This window comes from Panthera leo, chromosome B3, assembly GCF_018350215.1.
Source record: "Panthera leo isolate Ple1 chromosome B3, P.leo_Ple1_pat1.1, whole genome shotgun sequence".
NCBI lineage: Eukaryota > Metazoa > Chordata > Mammalia > Carnivora > Felidae > Panthera > Panthera leo.
The window spans coordinates 110,699,161-110,715,729 of NC_056684.1; the positions used below are offsets into that span (position 1 = coordinate 110,699,161).

The 16,569-nt window shown below is 47.0% G+C and overlaps 2 protein-coding genes across 8 annotated transcripts in view; one reads left to right on the forward strand and one right to left on the reverse strand.

Annotated features, from left to right (window-relative positions):
• RAB15 (RAB15, member RAS oncogene family) overlaps positions 1 to 14,680 on the reverse strand; it is a 35,527-nt gene extending 20,847 nt beyond the window's left edge. For 2 of the 7 annotated variants that reach the window (XM_042943517.1, XM_042943512.1), the window contains exons 1-2: positions 14,322 to 14,629; positions 12,638 to 12,768 (exon numbers count right to left, since the gene is read on the reverse strand). In XM_042943517.1, the coding sequence (XP_042799451.1) occupies positions 12,638 to 12,680 (43 nt within the window). In that variant the 5' untranslated portion in view covers positions 12,681 to 12,768; positions 14,322 to 14,629. Of the gene's footprint in view, positions 1 to 2,734; positions 2,887 to 12,637; positions 12,769 to 14,321 lie in introns of those variants that run through there. The other 5 variants (XM_042943516.1, XM_042943511.1, XM_042943514.1 and 2 more) reach the window with 4 other exon arrangements.
• FNTB (farnesyltransferase, CAAX box, beta) overlaps positions 14,550 to 16,569 on the forward strand; it is a 66,817-nt gene continuing 64,797 nt past the window's right edge. The window contains exon 1 of the mRNA XM_042943509.1: positions 14,550 to 14,693. Within this exon, the coding sequence (XP_042799443.1) occupies positions 14,550 to 14,693 (144 nt within the window). The remainder of the gene's footprint in view (positions 14,694 to 16,569) is intronic.

Below are 16,569 nucleotides of genomic sequence, written 5' to 3' on the forward strand. Positions count from 1 at the left end.
AAAGTAGCTCTGCAAAAGGTGCCTAGATCAAGGTCCAGCATGGTATGAGAATGTGTCTCAGACAAGGAGCAGTGGGAGAGAAGTGATGATGTGTATTCTTCACCTTGGAGCCTCCAGCACTGATCCCAGCTACAGGACACACGCATTTTTTCTGAATGGACAAATTACTGAATATGATTTGGTAGTACCCATTTTCTTGGCTCCTTAATTTGTCTCCTGGCTGCCCTTTCCAACTCCATGGGAAACTTTCTGTATCACTGAAGGGAAAGCTTTTCTTGACCATCCAACTCTCTCCCTAAGTCTTAGTTAATGCTGAAAAAACATGCCCAAGACGATGTAGAATCTCACAAGTGCCTAGGTTAGCTTCAAAAAGAATGCCCAGTGGGCAGATTTTAAAAGACTGGTGTGAAGAAAGACAGGTTTCTTTCTTTTCCAGGGAATCCAAACTCCTAAACAGTCCACTGCATCCTGGCAAAAGGTAGACCCAACCCTCAGAAGCAAAGAGAGAACCTGCTCGGGTTTTAGGTCAATACACCAAGGGCCTTGAGGAGGTGGCGTGGGGAGTGTGCCACAGAGAGACTCCCACTCGGTTTGCTGATTCATCTCTGCCTCCAAAGTGGTTGGCCCCAGGGGGACTGTGAGCAAGTCCCTGTGACCTGTGTGGGGAAACTGCACATTTGTCTATCTAGCAGGAAGGAGGTGTCTAAGAAGGGAGAAGATGAGGTGGAAGAGACATGAGAAGGGCTGCTGATTAGCCATGTGGGGGCAAGGGACTTAAGGAAAACATAAGCCTTAGAAGGGTCACCTTCTGAAACATCAGTTCCCTCATTTCCCACGTGTCTGTGGGAAAGGGGGACACGTCTCCTAGGGGAGGCTAGCTCCCCTAACAACACTGAGCAGGAGCCCAAGAGCTTCTGAATGGGGTGGGTGAATAAAGTGCTCCAGGGAAAAACATAGGCCACTCCTAGGACTTGAAATGTGGCCAGGACACAGGGTGCAAACTACTGCTCATCAGGCAAAGTCTGGGGACCGCCCCCCAGCAGCCCACAGCCCTCTGAAATAGCTCAGCAGCTCCTGGCACCAACTCCATCTAAAAAATAGCCACGGGAAGTTTCTTTAAGTGCTAACCTCCTGCCTTTTGTCCCCAAGCCTGCAACCTGTCCCCATATCCCATCACGTTCCTCAGCCCCTCCCTTGCTCACTCCCAGGCCTTTCCCCAATGCCTCCTCTGCCCTGAGCCTTCCCTAGAGGCATGCAGCCCTCCCTTGGCTTCCAGTACCCCGCCCATCCCTCTGAGATATCTCTCATCCCAGCAGTGGCCCAGCCCACGCTCCAGAACTCTTAGGAGCCTGCCTCACAGCCCCCGAGAAAGAAGGATGTTATCTGTTCCCTCACCCTAGGTCCCTTGAAGATAGTGAAGCAAAGAGAGGATGAGACCCTGCGAGCTCAAGGACAATGACAACAGTAACACCTAGCATCACCTGTGTCCAAGTTTGTGCTAAGTGCTCTTACAAACATGATCTCATTCAACCCTTACAACACCTCAGGAGGTAGGGACCGTTATCACTCCCATTCTACAGATAAGAAGCACCAAGCTCAGAAGCTTAAGTGGTATTCAAGGTCACATTGTCCCAAAGTGAGGTCTCCAGGTCCATGTGACAACAAAGCCGGCCTCTTCACCACAAGGCTCTGTGCCTCCTGGCTCTACCTGCTCCCTCCTCTCTCCCGGCAAGGAACGTGTGTTGGGAGGGTCGGGGTGGAAGCTTCAAGTGAGAGCTGAGTGCTGGGGCCCTCTCCCACGGAAGGGGGGAAAGCTGCTAGCTGTGGTGGAATTGCCTCAACTCAGACCTCCCAGAGGAGAGGCCCCTCAAGGCCCAAGGCGCAGAAACTCCCTCAGAGGGGAGGCCACTCCCTCCCTCCCAGAACAGTCGTCTCTGGGAAGCCACCAGGTCTTGTCCCTCTAAGCACAGGATCTGGCACTGCCAGATCAGAGATGTACTGTAAGGTGGGTCCTGCCAGCCATGTGATCCCCAGGTGTGGACCAGTAATCCTGACATTCTTCTCCTCCTCAGCCTCCTTCAAAACATATCTTCATCCAAACGTTTTTCTGGAGCTGGCTAAAAAGTGCCCCTTCCACACGCAAACACGCTCACCGAACGAACGTACGCCCTCCTCCAGGTGTCCCACCTTGTGGCTTACCTTCACAACTGTGCTCTGGAAACTCAATCCCTTTGGCCCCTCCCTTCCTCCTGTCTTCCCCGCCAGGCTCCACATTGGGTCGCCCCTGAACGGAGGGTACCCAGTGACTCAGTGACGCGGCTCCCCACCCTGAACCCCTCTTCCGGAGCACAGGCTTTACTTCCCCTCCCCCTCTCCACCTGCGGGTGTGGGGAAGTCATTTCAGTGGCTGCGATTCTCGCTGCCCCAGCTCGGGGTCCCCAGGCCTACACTCGCCCCGGTGGTCTCGGCTCCGACGAGAAGGCTCCCTAGCGCAAGGCTGGAGAACCTATCCCTAATCACGGGCAACAGCAGGGACGCCCTCACCTCCAGGACCCGAGGCTCAAGTCCCCAGGCGGTGGCCCTTCACCGGGATCTCTCCCCTGGTCCTGGCCTCCCGCGCCAACGCCTCTAGCCGGGGAGGCGGCCAGTTCTCCCGGGCTGGGGCAGGGGGCCGCCCGGCCCAGCGGCGGCGGTGGGGAGGGTGGCCTCCCCCACTCCGGCCACCGCCCCTTACCGATGGTGGAGATGTGCGAGGAGTGGAACTCGTTGTCGGTGAAGCGGCACAGCAGGCAGGTCTTGCCCACCCCGGAGTCCCCGATCAGCAGCAACCGGAACAGCACATCGTACTGCTTCGCCATGGCTGGGGCCGGCGCGGGCCGGGGGCTGCGGGCGGGCGGCGGGCTCAGCCCCGCTCGGCCGCTGCCATCGCGGCGCGCGCCCGCCCGGGGACGGCCGCGGGCGGCGAGGAGGAAGCCGGGCCGGCCCCCGCGCCGGCCTCGCCCGCTCGCTCCGGGCCGGGGAGCGTGGCGCGGCGGGAGCGCGGGTGGGAGGAGAGAACGACGGCGGCCCCCGCCCGCCCCTTCCCCTGCGCCGCCGTCGCCGCCCGCGTCTCGGGAGAGGGGGCGGGGAGCGCGCGCCGGAGCGCGGCGACCCCGCGGCTGGGGCGGGCGGGGGCGGGCGGGGGCGAGGCGGGCGCGCTCCTCCGCCGGAGGGTGCGCGGCCGGGGCTGCAGCCCAGCCCCGTCCCACCCACGGTAAACAGTGGGACCCGAGGGAAACAGTGCGGCTGTTCTAAATGCGGGAGTTGGGGTGAGCTCCCACCCAGCCCACCTCTACCAAACTCGGCTTCCGAGTATCATCACTTCTCCCCAAATCCCATCCCGAATCTGGCCCCGCTAACCCCAACCCCGGTACCCCACCCCTTCCCGGGTCGGGGGAGGGGGGAGCAGAGTTGGCCTCTGCTTGGCCTCTGCTTGGCCTCGCCCCGGGTCTGAAGGCCTCGATCAGGGTCTGCATTCAAACACCCGTCTATTCTTGAAGGCACCGTCTCCAGGAACACTCGACCGTGTTGCCAGAATTCTGTGTCTGACATCTGGCTTCCCCGTAACCCTGTGTGATTGTGCCCTCCCGCCCCCAACCCCTCACCCCAGTTTTAATTTAAACGAGTAAAGATTTCTGCTGACCTTCTTCACTAGGAAGAGAAGATAGATGATCATAAAAACATTTCCGAATGCACAATCCTTCGTACAGGCAAAAGTATCTGTTTTGGGTTTAAGCTGCTTAGGGTAACGTGTTCAGGACGCCAATCCATCATTTCAGACCACTAAATATTTCTGCTGGTGTATACCAACGGCACCAAAGAATGAATGGGCCTCTTTCAAGACCGATTTACTACCACTGAAAGTGTTAGCGCCGGAAAGAGGCAAATACATGTTTTCTGGAGTCTACAAAATTGTGTATTCCTAAGAAAGGGTATTAGGGGTGAACAAGCCCAACCCATTAGGTCTTTAAAAAATGATGAAAGGTGTGTGTCTGAGTATTCGATAGAGAATGTATTTTTCAGAAATAGGTCAAGGAAAGCCATCTTCTTCACTTCAAGAATTGTATTTCAGGCAATGTGTCTAAATTTATAATACAGAGGAAAAACTCCTGAACCTGATAGCTACTTTGTTGACATTAAAAGTTAAGAAAATAGACCCTGTGAATTCCATTAAGATTTCCAGGTGTATTTCTCTTCACTGGGTTTACGCTGGGTTTCAGGTGCATGCTGGGGCTCTGGAGTTGGGCTCACTTGGGTTCCAGCCACAGATCTGCCACTCACTGTCTGCAACCCTGCACATATTACTGTACCCCTCTGTACCTCAGTTTCCTCATCGGTAAAATAGGGATATCTTCACAGGATTGTTGGAAAGACGAAATAATGTGTGGAAAGGACTTAGCTCAGCACTTGACAGTACTCAATAAATGCTGAGGGACAAAACCACACCGAAATGTTTTCCTTATGCATACATGATATGCTGGGCACTTGAGCTGCCTTCCCACTGATTGGCATCGTAATGGTAGATACTCTCCACAGACCTGCTTAGTGGGACCATTAGTGGCTCTCTGCTTGCTTCTGTCCACCAAACAGGAAAGAAGATGCAACCTGAGGTAAGTTCCTAGTGCAAGAAGAAACTCCACTTTGAAGAAAATGGCTTTTCTTAGGCAAGATGGGAAAGGGAATGAGGTTTCCTGAATGAATGTAGGGAAATAAATACTCATACTCATAAAAAAAAAAAAAAAAGAGGATATTTCATTATGCCTGGTTGACCTCAAATTCAGTAGCTTACATTGAGTAAAAAGAAAGAAAGAAAGAAAGAGAAAAGAAAAAAGGAATCATCCAGAAGTCCAAGCTGCTAGACATCTGGATTGTCCAATCACATCCTGGCTCAGCTACTTTCAAAAATACATCTCTCTGCTGGAGAGGATGTGGAGAAACGGGACCCCTCTTGCACTGTTGGTGGGAATGCAAACTGGTGCAGCCACTCTGGAAAACAGTGTGGAGGTTCCTCAGAAAATTAAAAATAGACCTACCCTATGACCCAGCAATAGCACTGCTAGGAATTTACCCAAGGGATACAGGAGTACTGATGCATAGGGGCACTTGTACTCCAATGTTTATAGCAGCACTCTCAACAATAGCCAAATTATGGAAAGAGCCTAAATGTCCATCAACTGATGAATGGATAAAGAAATTGTGGTTTATATACACAATGGAGTACTACATGGCAATGAGAAAGAACGAAATATGGCCCTTTGTAGCAACGTGGATGGAACTGGAGAGTGTGATGCTAAGTGAAATAAGCCATACAGAGATAGACAGATACCATATGTTTTCACTCTTATGTGGATCCTGAGAAACTTAACAGAAACCCATGGGGGAGGGGAAGAAAAAAAAAAAAAAGAGGTTAGAGTGGGAGAGAGCCAAAGCATAAGAGACTCTTAAAAACTGAGAACAAACTGATGGTTGATGGGGGGTGGGAGGGAGGGGAGGGTGGGTGATGGGTATTGAGGAGGGCACCTTTTGGGAAGAGCACTGGGTGTTGTATGGAAACCAATTTGACAATAAATTTTATATATTGAAAAAAAAATACATCTCTCTCTTTGTGTGTGTGTGTGTGTGCATGTGAGTGTGTTTCACACACTTTGTGAGATTGAAGGGCTGAAATTTTAGGACAACATTAGCAAAATAACCATACATACTACTGAAGACAACAAAGTTTGCTTTAACCAGGGACTTTATAAATGAAACACCTAATTCCACCTTCTTACCTCAGCACTCAGTGGGACATGCGGGCATCCTCCCCAGTTGAGGTCAACTTGCACTGGGACAGATTTCAGTAGAACTGGGAGACATTTGAGGAATGGTTGCTGGATGTCTCTCCCACAGGAAGCCTTCAAGAATCAGTCTCTCAGGGGGCGCCTGGGTGGCTCAGTCGGTTAAGCATCTGACTTCAGCTCAGGTCATGATCTCACAGTTTGTGAGTTTGAGCCCTGAATCGGGGCTCCGTGCTGACAGCTTAGAGCCTGGAGCCTGCTTCAAATTCTATGTCTCCCTCTCACTCTGCTCCTCCCCCTCTCATGGTCTGTCCCTCCCTCCTTCAAAAATAAAAATAAAAACATTAAAAAAAAAAAAAGAATCAGTCTCTCAGTTATGTGATACTCATTCTTTCACCAAAGAGACAAGTGCCTGCCCCTGCTTCCTGCCACCCCCAACCCAATCACACTGAGCATGCTCCCTGAACAGCCAGAAGGGGCACCACTGTGGGATCTGCCATAGCAACGGCTGAATAACTGGAGAGATGTACCAGTAGGCAGCCCACTGCTGAGGCCAACACACCTGGACCGTGAGACTCCTGGTTAGCACAACCCTATGCATCTTCCAGACTCACACACGTTTCCAACTTTGGGTGACATAAGTGATGTGATCACCTTGTAGGAGGATTTCTGCCTTATCTCAGGGTTAGAAGAAACAGGACAGCTCCCCTTCCCCATCATCTCAGTATTGTCTTCTGTTCATTCACATTCGTTTTCCTTTTTTTTTTTTTTAAGGTTTTATTTTTAAGTAATCTCTACATCCAACAAGGAACTTGAACTTACAACCCCGAGATCAAGAGTCTCATGCTCTACTGACTGGGCCAGGCAGATGCTCCCATCCTTTTTCCTTTCTCTCTCTCATAGAGAAAGGGGGAAAGAGAATCAAATAATAGAAGAGGGGAGAAAGTAAGTTGTCATACTGGGGTTGGGGACCATACTTGATCTTAGCCAAAAGGCCGAGAAGCGATGGGTGGGGGGCGGGGTGGGGTGGGGTTGGGGACCAAAGGAAAGAAACATGATGCTAATTCAAGCTAACACAAAATGTCCCACAGTACCACTTCAGGTTGTCCTTGCTGTCCTGGCCACCACCTTCAAGACTGTACTAGTCGGCTTGGACTGCCATCACAAAGTACCACACACTGGGTAGCTTAAACAATAGAAATTTATTTTCTCACAGTTCTCAAGGCTAGAAGTCCAAGGTCAACGTGCTGGCAGGGTTGGCTTCTTCTGAGGCCTCTCTCCTTCCACCTGGCCATCTTCATGTTCATATGTTCTGTGCCTTTCTGTGTCCTACTCTCCTCTTCTTACAAAGACACCAGTCACATTGGATTAGGGCCCAAACAAAGGACCTCATTTTACCTTACTTACCTCTTTAAAGCCTCTATCTTTGGAAATAGTCACATTCTGACATATGAAATAGGGAGACACAAATCAGCCCATGACAAAGAATAAATCCACAAGCCTCATCAGATATTTCCTGTGCACAGAGTTTTTAGGAGTGATTTCATTATCTCAGAACAGGACATGAAAGTTGTCTTTCCTGTGGCTTCCTAATAGGTAGTCTGGCATGTCAATGTGGAGGACTTCATGACGGGAAAACCTCAGAAGATTCTTCCCTTTATGAGACTAGAACTGAGAGATATAACTAGTAACCACCAACCAGGCAATGTATGTCATACCCAACTTTTACGGTCAAAGCTATGTTTGGGAAGGACAAGATACAACCTGCAGTTAGGAATCTATGTAGGAATGGGTCATTATATGTATCAGTTAAGGTAATGTTGGATACTGTAACAGATAAACCCTTAAATCTCAGGTGCTCACATATAAAGACTTTCCTCTTAGGTAAAGTCTGATGGGCAGCAAGGAGGTGGGAGCGGGGATGGCTGTGTTCCACAGTCATTTAGGCACCCAGGGTGGCAGAGATCTGCTACCTTCAATAAAGACCCCCACTGTGGACTCAATTTAAAAGCAACACACTGCATTTTGTAAGATCTGCCTTGCAGGAAGGATGGAGGAAAGTGCTCACCAACTAAGGATTGGGAAGTACCACATTCCAGGGCCCTCACACTTCAAGACTACAGGTTTTCTTTTTCTAACTATACACCTAAGACCCCCTCTAAGACTGTCTTGTACACAGCAGGGGAGGAGGGGTTTTGTGACACCCTGTAGGGAAGACAAAACTGTGGGACACTTAACAGGGAAGGAGAGAGTTGACCCTGTGCTCATAAGTTAGCAAACTTGAAAAAGGCTATTTGAAAGGAGTAGTGAGAATACACATTTGAGGGCGCCGGGGTGGCTCAGTCGGTTAGGTGTCTGCCTTCAGCTCAGGTCATGATCTCACAGTTTGTGGGTTCGAGCCCCGTGTCGGGCTCTGTGCCGACAGCTCAGAGCCTGGAGCCTGCTTCGGATTCTGTATCTCCCCCTCTCTGCCCCTCCCCTGCTCACGCTCTGTCTCTCTCTCTCTCTCTCTCTCAGAAATAAATAAACATTAAAAAAAATTTTGTTTAATATGCATTTGAAAGAGGTCACAATATTTATCCAGAAAATAACTATAAAGGGATTATGGTCATTTGTCCAGCAGAGTAAAACACCAAGGATCTCTTTGTTAAGATTTTGAACTTTGAGGACACCTGGCATGAGGCTCTTTTGAACATGGAGGGCTGCCCTGGGCACTGACATCCTGCTGGGGGAGAGGGAAAGAGAGGAAGTGGACGGTCAAGTAGGTTTTAAAGGGCTAGGCCTGGATGTGGTGGATGTCACTTTTGCCTACGTTCCACCGGTCAGAACTCACTTACAAAGCCCTGCCTAAATGCCAGGGGGACTGCTGGGCAGTCAGTGCCCAGCTGTGACTACCTGCTATGGAAGGGGAGCAGAACTCTGGTGGACAGCCAGCATTTCTGCCACACAGAAAGGTTCCTGGTGGCTCCCAACCCCAGCTGTGGATCAGCATCACGTGTGGAGCATTAAAAAATGCACGTGCCAGTGCTCCAGCCCCAGGGATTCTGACTCAGTGGGTCTGGGCTGGTGCCTGGGATAATCTGTGTTTTCAAAGGCACAGCCTGGGTTGAGAGTCACCAGTATGCTCTGGAGTGTATACCTCGCATTATCTCTCAACAGTTTTTCAAGTCAGGTCTCAGGCTTGTCATTGCGAACAGTGCTCTTTAACTGGCTTCAATTTTGTATCTGCTGGTCAAATAGTTTTTGCCATGATCAACCAGGACTAAGAGTCAATTCTTTCATACAGGTTTTCAGTAATAGAGTATAGGTAATGATGAATAATATATAATTTGATTAATTTTATATCAAACACATGACACAATAAAATAATGCAGGTATGTGTAACTGGCGATTTATTGATTTCTGAGAAGGGCAGTTGTTCCCTGTGCCATAAAATCATTGTACTCAGAAAGCTATTCTTTTATGAATGATTTGAAGCCTTTTATATTTCCTTTTGTGTGCCACAGGAAATAAGAATAAAAAATAGAATTTCACAATTTCCAAATTCTAGCATAGTCATTTAAAAATTATTATCAGAGGGGCACCTGAGTGGCTCAGTCAGTTAAGCATCCAACTCTTGATTTCCATTCAGGTCATGATCTCTCAGTTCATGAATTTCAGCCCCTCGACAGGTTCTGTGCTGACAGTGCACAGCCTGCTTGGGATTCTCTCTCTCCCTTTCTCTCTGCCCCTCCTGTGCTGGTGTGCTCTCTCCCTCTCTCTCTCAAAACAAATAAACTTAAAAAATTATTACCAGAGAATATTTATTCTACTGAAAATATTACTAAATACAAATGTTACATATTAAAGTGCTATCCTCATTAAATAGATTAAAACTAACTACTCCTGGGGTGCCTGGCTGACTCAGAAGAGCATGTGACTTTTGATTTTGGGGTCATGAGTTTGAGCCCCACATTAGGCGTAGAGATTATAAATGAATGAACTTTAAAAAAACTTTGAAATTAACTGCTCCTTTCCTATTCTCCCAGTGTAGCTTGTATATATACTGTCTTATTTTGTTTATAGATTTAAATGTTTTATATTTGCTTAAATATATTTATTTGTCTTATATTTATACAGTATCTATTTTTATTAGCTAGTGAGCTCCTGAAAGATAAGGCTAGTATTATGTTCACTGTTATTATCTTCTATAGTATGTTACAGAAATGAATATTCAACTGTTTATTATAATGACTGGAAATCACTCAAATCATTTAACTTACTCAATGCCTGTTATGTGCCAGAGAATAAGCACTGAACAATACAAAAATCTCTGCCTTGAGAGCTTTTATTCTAGTAAATAAAATAAATGCATTAAACATAAGGTCTGTCAGCTGGTGATAAAGTGCTATGGAGAAAAATAAAGACAGTATTAGTGCAGGATGATGGCATTTCAATTTATATGTGGAGGTCAGGAAAGGCCTGAAGTTAAAGGAATTTAAGTGAAGAATTTGAGTGAAGACTATAAGATGTGGGCAGACAAGCCTCGTCCATACCTGGGGGCAGAGCATTGCAGAGAGGGAATAGCGAGCATAAGCGCTCTGAGGCTGGCATGTGCCTGGAGTGTACAAAGAAAGGAAGGCGGCCCCTGCAGGGGGACAGAGTGAGCAAGTAGGAGAGTACAAGGAGAAAAGGCCAGCTCATTAGGGCCCTTTAGGCCATGGTTAAGGACCTTGATGTTGACTCTGAGTGAGATGAGAAGAAAGCTTTGAGCAAAAGGGTAACTTTGCTTATATTGAAAAGGTTTAGTCTGGCTTTTGAGTTTGTACTCGGCTGCATGGGGGGCAAGAGCACAAACAAGGAAAATGAGGAGTTAAGAGATGAGTGTAAGAATCCATGTAACAGTAACCTGGTTTGGACCGGGACACTAGCAATGGAATCGGTAAGCAGTGGTCAGATTCTGGATATATCGTCAACAGGATTTATGGGGAGTGAGAGAAAGAGAGGCATCAAGAATGGACTCCAAGCGGAAGCATGAAGTTAGCATAACTGAGATGGGGAAGACTGAGTGCGTAGGTTTGGAAGGGAAGGTCAGAAGGCTCTGTTGCGGACATACTATTTGAGATGCTTGTTAGCTATGTAAGTGAAAATGAAAACAGGATATTAGATATGAACTCAGACTTCAGGAGAGAGATCCAGGCTGGAGATATAAATGAGGCAATTTTCAACCCAATGGTGGTATTTAAAACATTGAGACTAATCGAGTTCACAGGAGATGAGTGTAGACAGAGCCCTGGGGTGCTCCAAAGTTAAGGTGTCAGGAAGATGAAGCAGTAGCAAAGGCTAGTGCTAGACATTACAGAAAAGAAAATATTTCGGTGAGAAGGGAATGTTAATAACAAATATTGCTAGGAAGTCAAGCAGGAAGATAGATAAGGACTGAGAACTGGCCCTTGGATTTAACAACATGGAGTTTAACTGGGACTTGACAAGAGTTGCTGGGGAAGTCCTATGGGAATGGGTTCAAGAGGTACTTGGAGAAGAGGAATCAAGAGACATTGGTAGGGAGGAAATGAGTAATAGGAAGGTAGCTGAAGGAGGGTGGAAGCAAAAGGGTTAAAAATATCTCCCCCTACCTCCCCCAAAATGGAGAAGTAGCCTGTTTGAGGGTGATGGACATAATCAAGTACAGGGATATGATGTTTTAAGAGAGGCAAGGGAGAACTGCTGGAGTGACATCCTGGGCGGGCATTCTCACCCCTGTAGGGCATGAGGGGCGGGGCTGCACATGAGGAGAGGTGGGGGGGCTGGCCCTATGTAGGAAAGAGCTGGGCAGTCATTCTGTCCAGGGAAACAGGAGGACCAGGGAGGACAGAATAAGAGGTCACAAATGCTGGTAGAGGAGGAAATGTGGAGAGGAAATTGAATAATCTAGCAGGATAATGGATCAGTTATTTCCATATTCTAATCTTTCCAAGATGTGTATGATCACATACTTTCACAAGATATTATATTAAAAGAAACAATTCATGCCGACATACGGGGTTCTGTGACTAATGCAGTGAGAGCAGTTTTGAAGCCTACTGGAGAAGCTTCCTCTAGGGTCAGGAGCGACCTCTAGTGGTTCATTTAGGTCATTATTTTTTTTTCTTGTTTTCTTGCTCTTGAAAGTACAAAACAGTACTATCAACATTTTATATTATTTTTAAAGAAACAACTATAATTCACAGCTTAATTTAGAAAGAGATCAGGCATTTGAGTAAAATAAACACAAACCATCTGTATTCCAAGCTGGAGTTGCTATTAATTATCATTATTTTCTCCTCTAAGTACATCATCCTTTGCCATACTGCCAGTATTTATGTTCATTCTGCTTCTTGAATCAGTGGTTTTATCAAACCTAGAGGAAGAATAACTGGTGGGCCACTGCTGATCCAAGGCTGAAGAGTCCTCTCAGGGCTATGTAGAGTACAAAGTCCTCATATTTTTCATTCTATGTTTCACTTGATTTTTTTGGTTGTCACTGAATTTTCTCTGCCTGGGATGTCCCCTTACCCTGCCTTCATTAATTCAGTTCCTCATGTGAGTCTTTCCTGATCTTCCAGGCTACTGTAGTAAGTTTCCCCTGTTACACAATCTCACAATGGCCTATGCTTCTTTTCCCCCTCATGCCATTTCCCCCAACTGTAATGAAATGGTCAATTTTGTAACAATTGTTTAATGTCTGTTTCTTCTGGTAAATCATGAGCCCTGTAAGGGTTGAGACTGTGTCTGGCTTTTTCACCACTGTCTCCTCAGCACTTAACTCAGTGCCCAGCACATAATGGGTACTCAATAAATACCTATTGAATGAATAGACAGCATCCTGCAGGAGACTCTTGCCATGTCCCTTTCGGATCCTATTGTAGAGGAGACTGCATTTCAGAAACGGATTTCTATTCTCAAATACAATTTGCAATTGCTTTAGGTGCACCTGTAACAGGTAAAACAATTTGTTACAAAACAATTCCAGCGACTCTTTCAGTAGCTCAATTTAAATTTCTAGCCTGCAAAGCAACTCTTTACAAAGGCTGAATCCTTAGATGTGACTCAGACCTTATCAGACCTTTTTTTTTTTTTCCAAAACAGAACTAAGGGAAAGACAATAAGATACCAATAGAGAGGGAAGTATAGTGCAGCCACATCCTTGACCCTAACCCACAGAGCCTCTTATTCTCAGATTTAGAAACATCCTGCCACCAACAGGATTTAACTCAGCAACACTACCACTGAAATGGGCATGGTGATAGTTTACCTGCCTGAGGCCTTTAGGCCATCCCAGCCTCAGCTTTAGAATCTTTCTGAGCACGTCTATTTAACACCAGAGACAGATAAGAGGGGAATATTTGGTTGTGAAATACCACACTGCAGCTCCTTGGGTCCAAGATATGGGACTTGGAAATGAGTGGGAACAGAGTAAAGTACTCTGGGCAGGAGGTTGTCTGAGTCTATCTGGAAAGTCTGTTAATATAGCACCTCTGCCCTGCTGCAACTCTTGGTATTATAATTTTGATGTAGTCCTTTTGATGTGGGCCCTTAAAGAGATTCTCTTCTACTCCTTGTCCAAAATAGGATTTTCCTAAAATCACAACTTTAAACATTTTTATGGAGGTGTATATGATGATTAATCCCACTCAGTAAGAATTTTATTCTGAACACCTTCAGATTAAATTATCAGAATTAATAAACATGCATATGTATATTCGTGGCAATGTTCTCTCAAACTTGTTCCTTCCTCTAGTGGAGCTCATACGGTTCATGTGGATGGCTCCTTGTCATCTTTTGGGTCTCAGACAGACGTCAAAGAGGCTGGGCCTGACCACTCACTCTAATTAGTCCCCTCCTCCTTTCCTCTCTTTTGTAGACCCTGTGATTTTCTTTCATACCATTTATCACAAGTCTTCATATATTGTGTTCATTCATTAATTCTGTCTATTCCACTAGACTGTAAGGTTCCCAAGGGCAGGAGCCTTGTTTGTTTTGTTCACTTTTGTATTCCTGGGGCCTAGCGCAGTGTTTGACATAGAGTAGGTGCTCCCCAAAAAACTACTGAATATTTCCTTTGTCGTTTCACTTATACTTGTTCCTGCTACTGCACTTTACTTCCTACTACTGCATCGTAACTCCCTGGGAGATAGGAAACAACTACAACGCCCCTTCCCTCCATCATCGCGCCAGTAACGAGAAAGCAATTCCCTTGTTGAGAAGCCACCGGCTTCTCCCCGGGCGGCTGTCATGCACCCAAAGGTGTCCAGAATGCTGTTAGTGATAGAGTGTCTGAGTCAGGAGAGCTGTCAAATGTTTTTACGGTTACACTCACAGTTCTTGGGCACTCGAAACTGCGAACTACTGTCATTACAATTAAGTGGCAATTAGCACAATATTGAAGTGTGCCTGCGTGCGTGTGTTACTTTGCGTAACGAATCGAGGCGTCCTACACCATCTCTCTGAAATGAAATCCAGATGGACAGACACGTCCTCCCTTACTTGCGCGCCAAGAAGCCGAGTCTCCTGCAGCAGCAACTCTGCCCAATGGGGGGCGGAAGCATCCCAATAACTCTCTCCTTTAAGATGTGTAGGTGGGTGGAGAGAAATTCGCGTTCAAAGACTTTTTGACTCTATTCGCTCTCCGTAGCGCCTTAGCCCGTTTGAGTTTCAATGCGCGTTGTTGTTTGACGAAGGGAGTACTATACACCGCCCGCTGCTCTCCTGATCATGGCTTCTCCGAGTTCCTTCACCTACTATTGCCCTCCATCTTCCTCACCTGTGTGGTCAGAGCCGCTGTACAGTCTGAGGCCGGAGCACGCGCGGGAGCGGTTGCAGGACGACTCGGTGGAAACAGTCACGTCCATAGAACAGGTGAGGCGGCCGGGTTGAGCGAGGCGCCCGCGCGGGGGCTTCTGGGAGCGAGAGTCCGGTCCGCAGGGCCGTCGGGGTGCGAAACTCACCGGGGAACTACTACTCCCACAGTGCACCGCGGCGCCTCGCCTCTGGGAAGCTCTGGGCAGTTCTGGGCGCCCAGGCTTCGGCTTGGGGATGGAGCATTTGTGCGGCCGGGTTGGGGAGGGGTCGTTCTCAGGGCTGGGTTTGGAGGAGAGGACAGTACCTGGGTCCTCTCTGCTTAAGGAAGCGGAGAGAATAGTGTTCTGTGCCTTGGAGGACTGAAGCACCCCGGGCGGGTCAGGCAGCTTGTTTCATTCCGCCGGGACATTGGGAGGTTCTCGGATGGATAGTGCACTTTCCTCACCTTGCTCGTAGTTTGGGGACATAGAGGGGAAGAGGAGCGGCCAGACTGCCGTTCCATGATCATGCCATTCCATGATCTGTTTAATTACTGACCCGCGGGGCCAGATCCTGTAGGGCCTACCTCGTGGGTGGGCATGTTATTTGAGCATCAGCAAAGTATTGGACTCACGATGTTCAACGCTGGAAGTACAAAGAAATAAAACCTTTCCTGACCATGGGCATGGCACAGCTTGGTTGAGGAAAACAGACAGGAAAACAGCACTATTTGAAAAGCGCTAATTAAAATGAAATTTTAGACGACTTATCCTTCATTCATTGAGGCCTCAAACCTATCACTTTGAAAAGCGCTTGAGGAACGAGTAGTGAACTCTAGTTTTGTTTTCCTTTTCTTTCTGCAATTGGAATTGTTCCCAAGTTCTTGTGGAAATGTTTGCCTGTCCTTAGAAGTGGTTGAGATGGTTCTTTTTAGCACTAACAAATAAGCATCAGGCTGCTTTCTAAATAAGATCTCCTATTAAGATCAGTCTCCAGGCTTAACCTTGGAGGGACCTGCTTTGACTTTCATACCTGAGTTTGGAATCCTGTATTTAGGCAAAATTCATAGTGATAGTTATCATATTGTATATTTATGACTATAAATATAATTATAAATTAAAAACAAAAAAAAAAAAAACAAGGACTTGAATAGACAATTATACACATGGTAGCAGAAAGAATATTGTAACTGGAATTGATGCTACATAGGTTTTAGGATTGAAAGGAAACCCTTACCTTTTGAATCTAGCCCCCCAGCTTAGCCCACCAGTGTGTCTTTCTACAGAAACCTTTTGTAAAGATTGCAAAGAAATCTTCCACCAATGAAACCTACAGGATCTTTGCAGTGTTCCTAAGGAACAGACTGTAGAGTTTATTCAGGTCAAGCTTGTTCCTTGGTATGTGATGTAACACTATTAAGTTACTTTTTATGTAGTTAACTGAACTGACTCAGCACTTAAGAATATGGATAGAATACTAGCGGAGAAAAGGGAATCAGAAGTTGGTCTGTTCATTTAGAGACCAGAACAGACTTCCATGTTTAAGGGGCAAGCCAAAAACAGGAACATTAACAGGAGTTTCACTTATCTGCTCTCTTTTTCCTGTACTACTTTTTTTTTTTTTTTTTTTCCCAGTGAAGTGCCCCTGCTTAGTTCCTGCCAAGAAACACTAGCACTTATATTTTAAATGTCTAGGCATAATAAGTGATGCAAAAATGGATGCAGCAAGGGGTGCCTGGGCGGCTCAGTCGGTTGAGGATCTGACTTCAGCTCAGGTCATGATCTCACAGTTCGTGAGTTTGAGCCTCGCATCAGGCTCTGTGCTGAGAGCTCAGCGCCTGGAGGCTGCTTCGAGTTCTGTGTCCCTCTCTCTCTTTATGCTCCTCCCCCACTCACGCTCTGTATCTCTCTCTCAAAAATGAATAAACATTAAAAAAAATTTTTTTTTTTTTTTA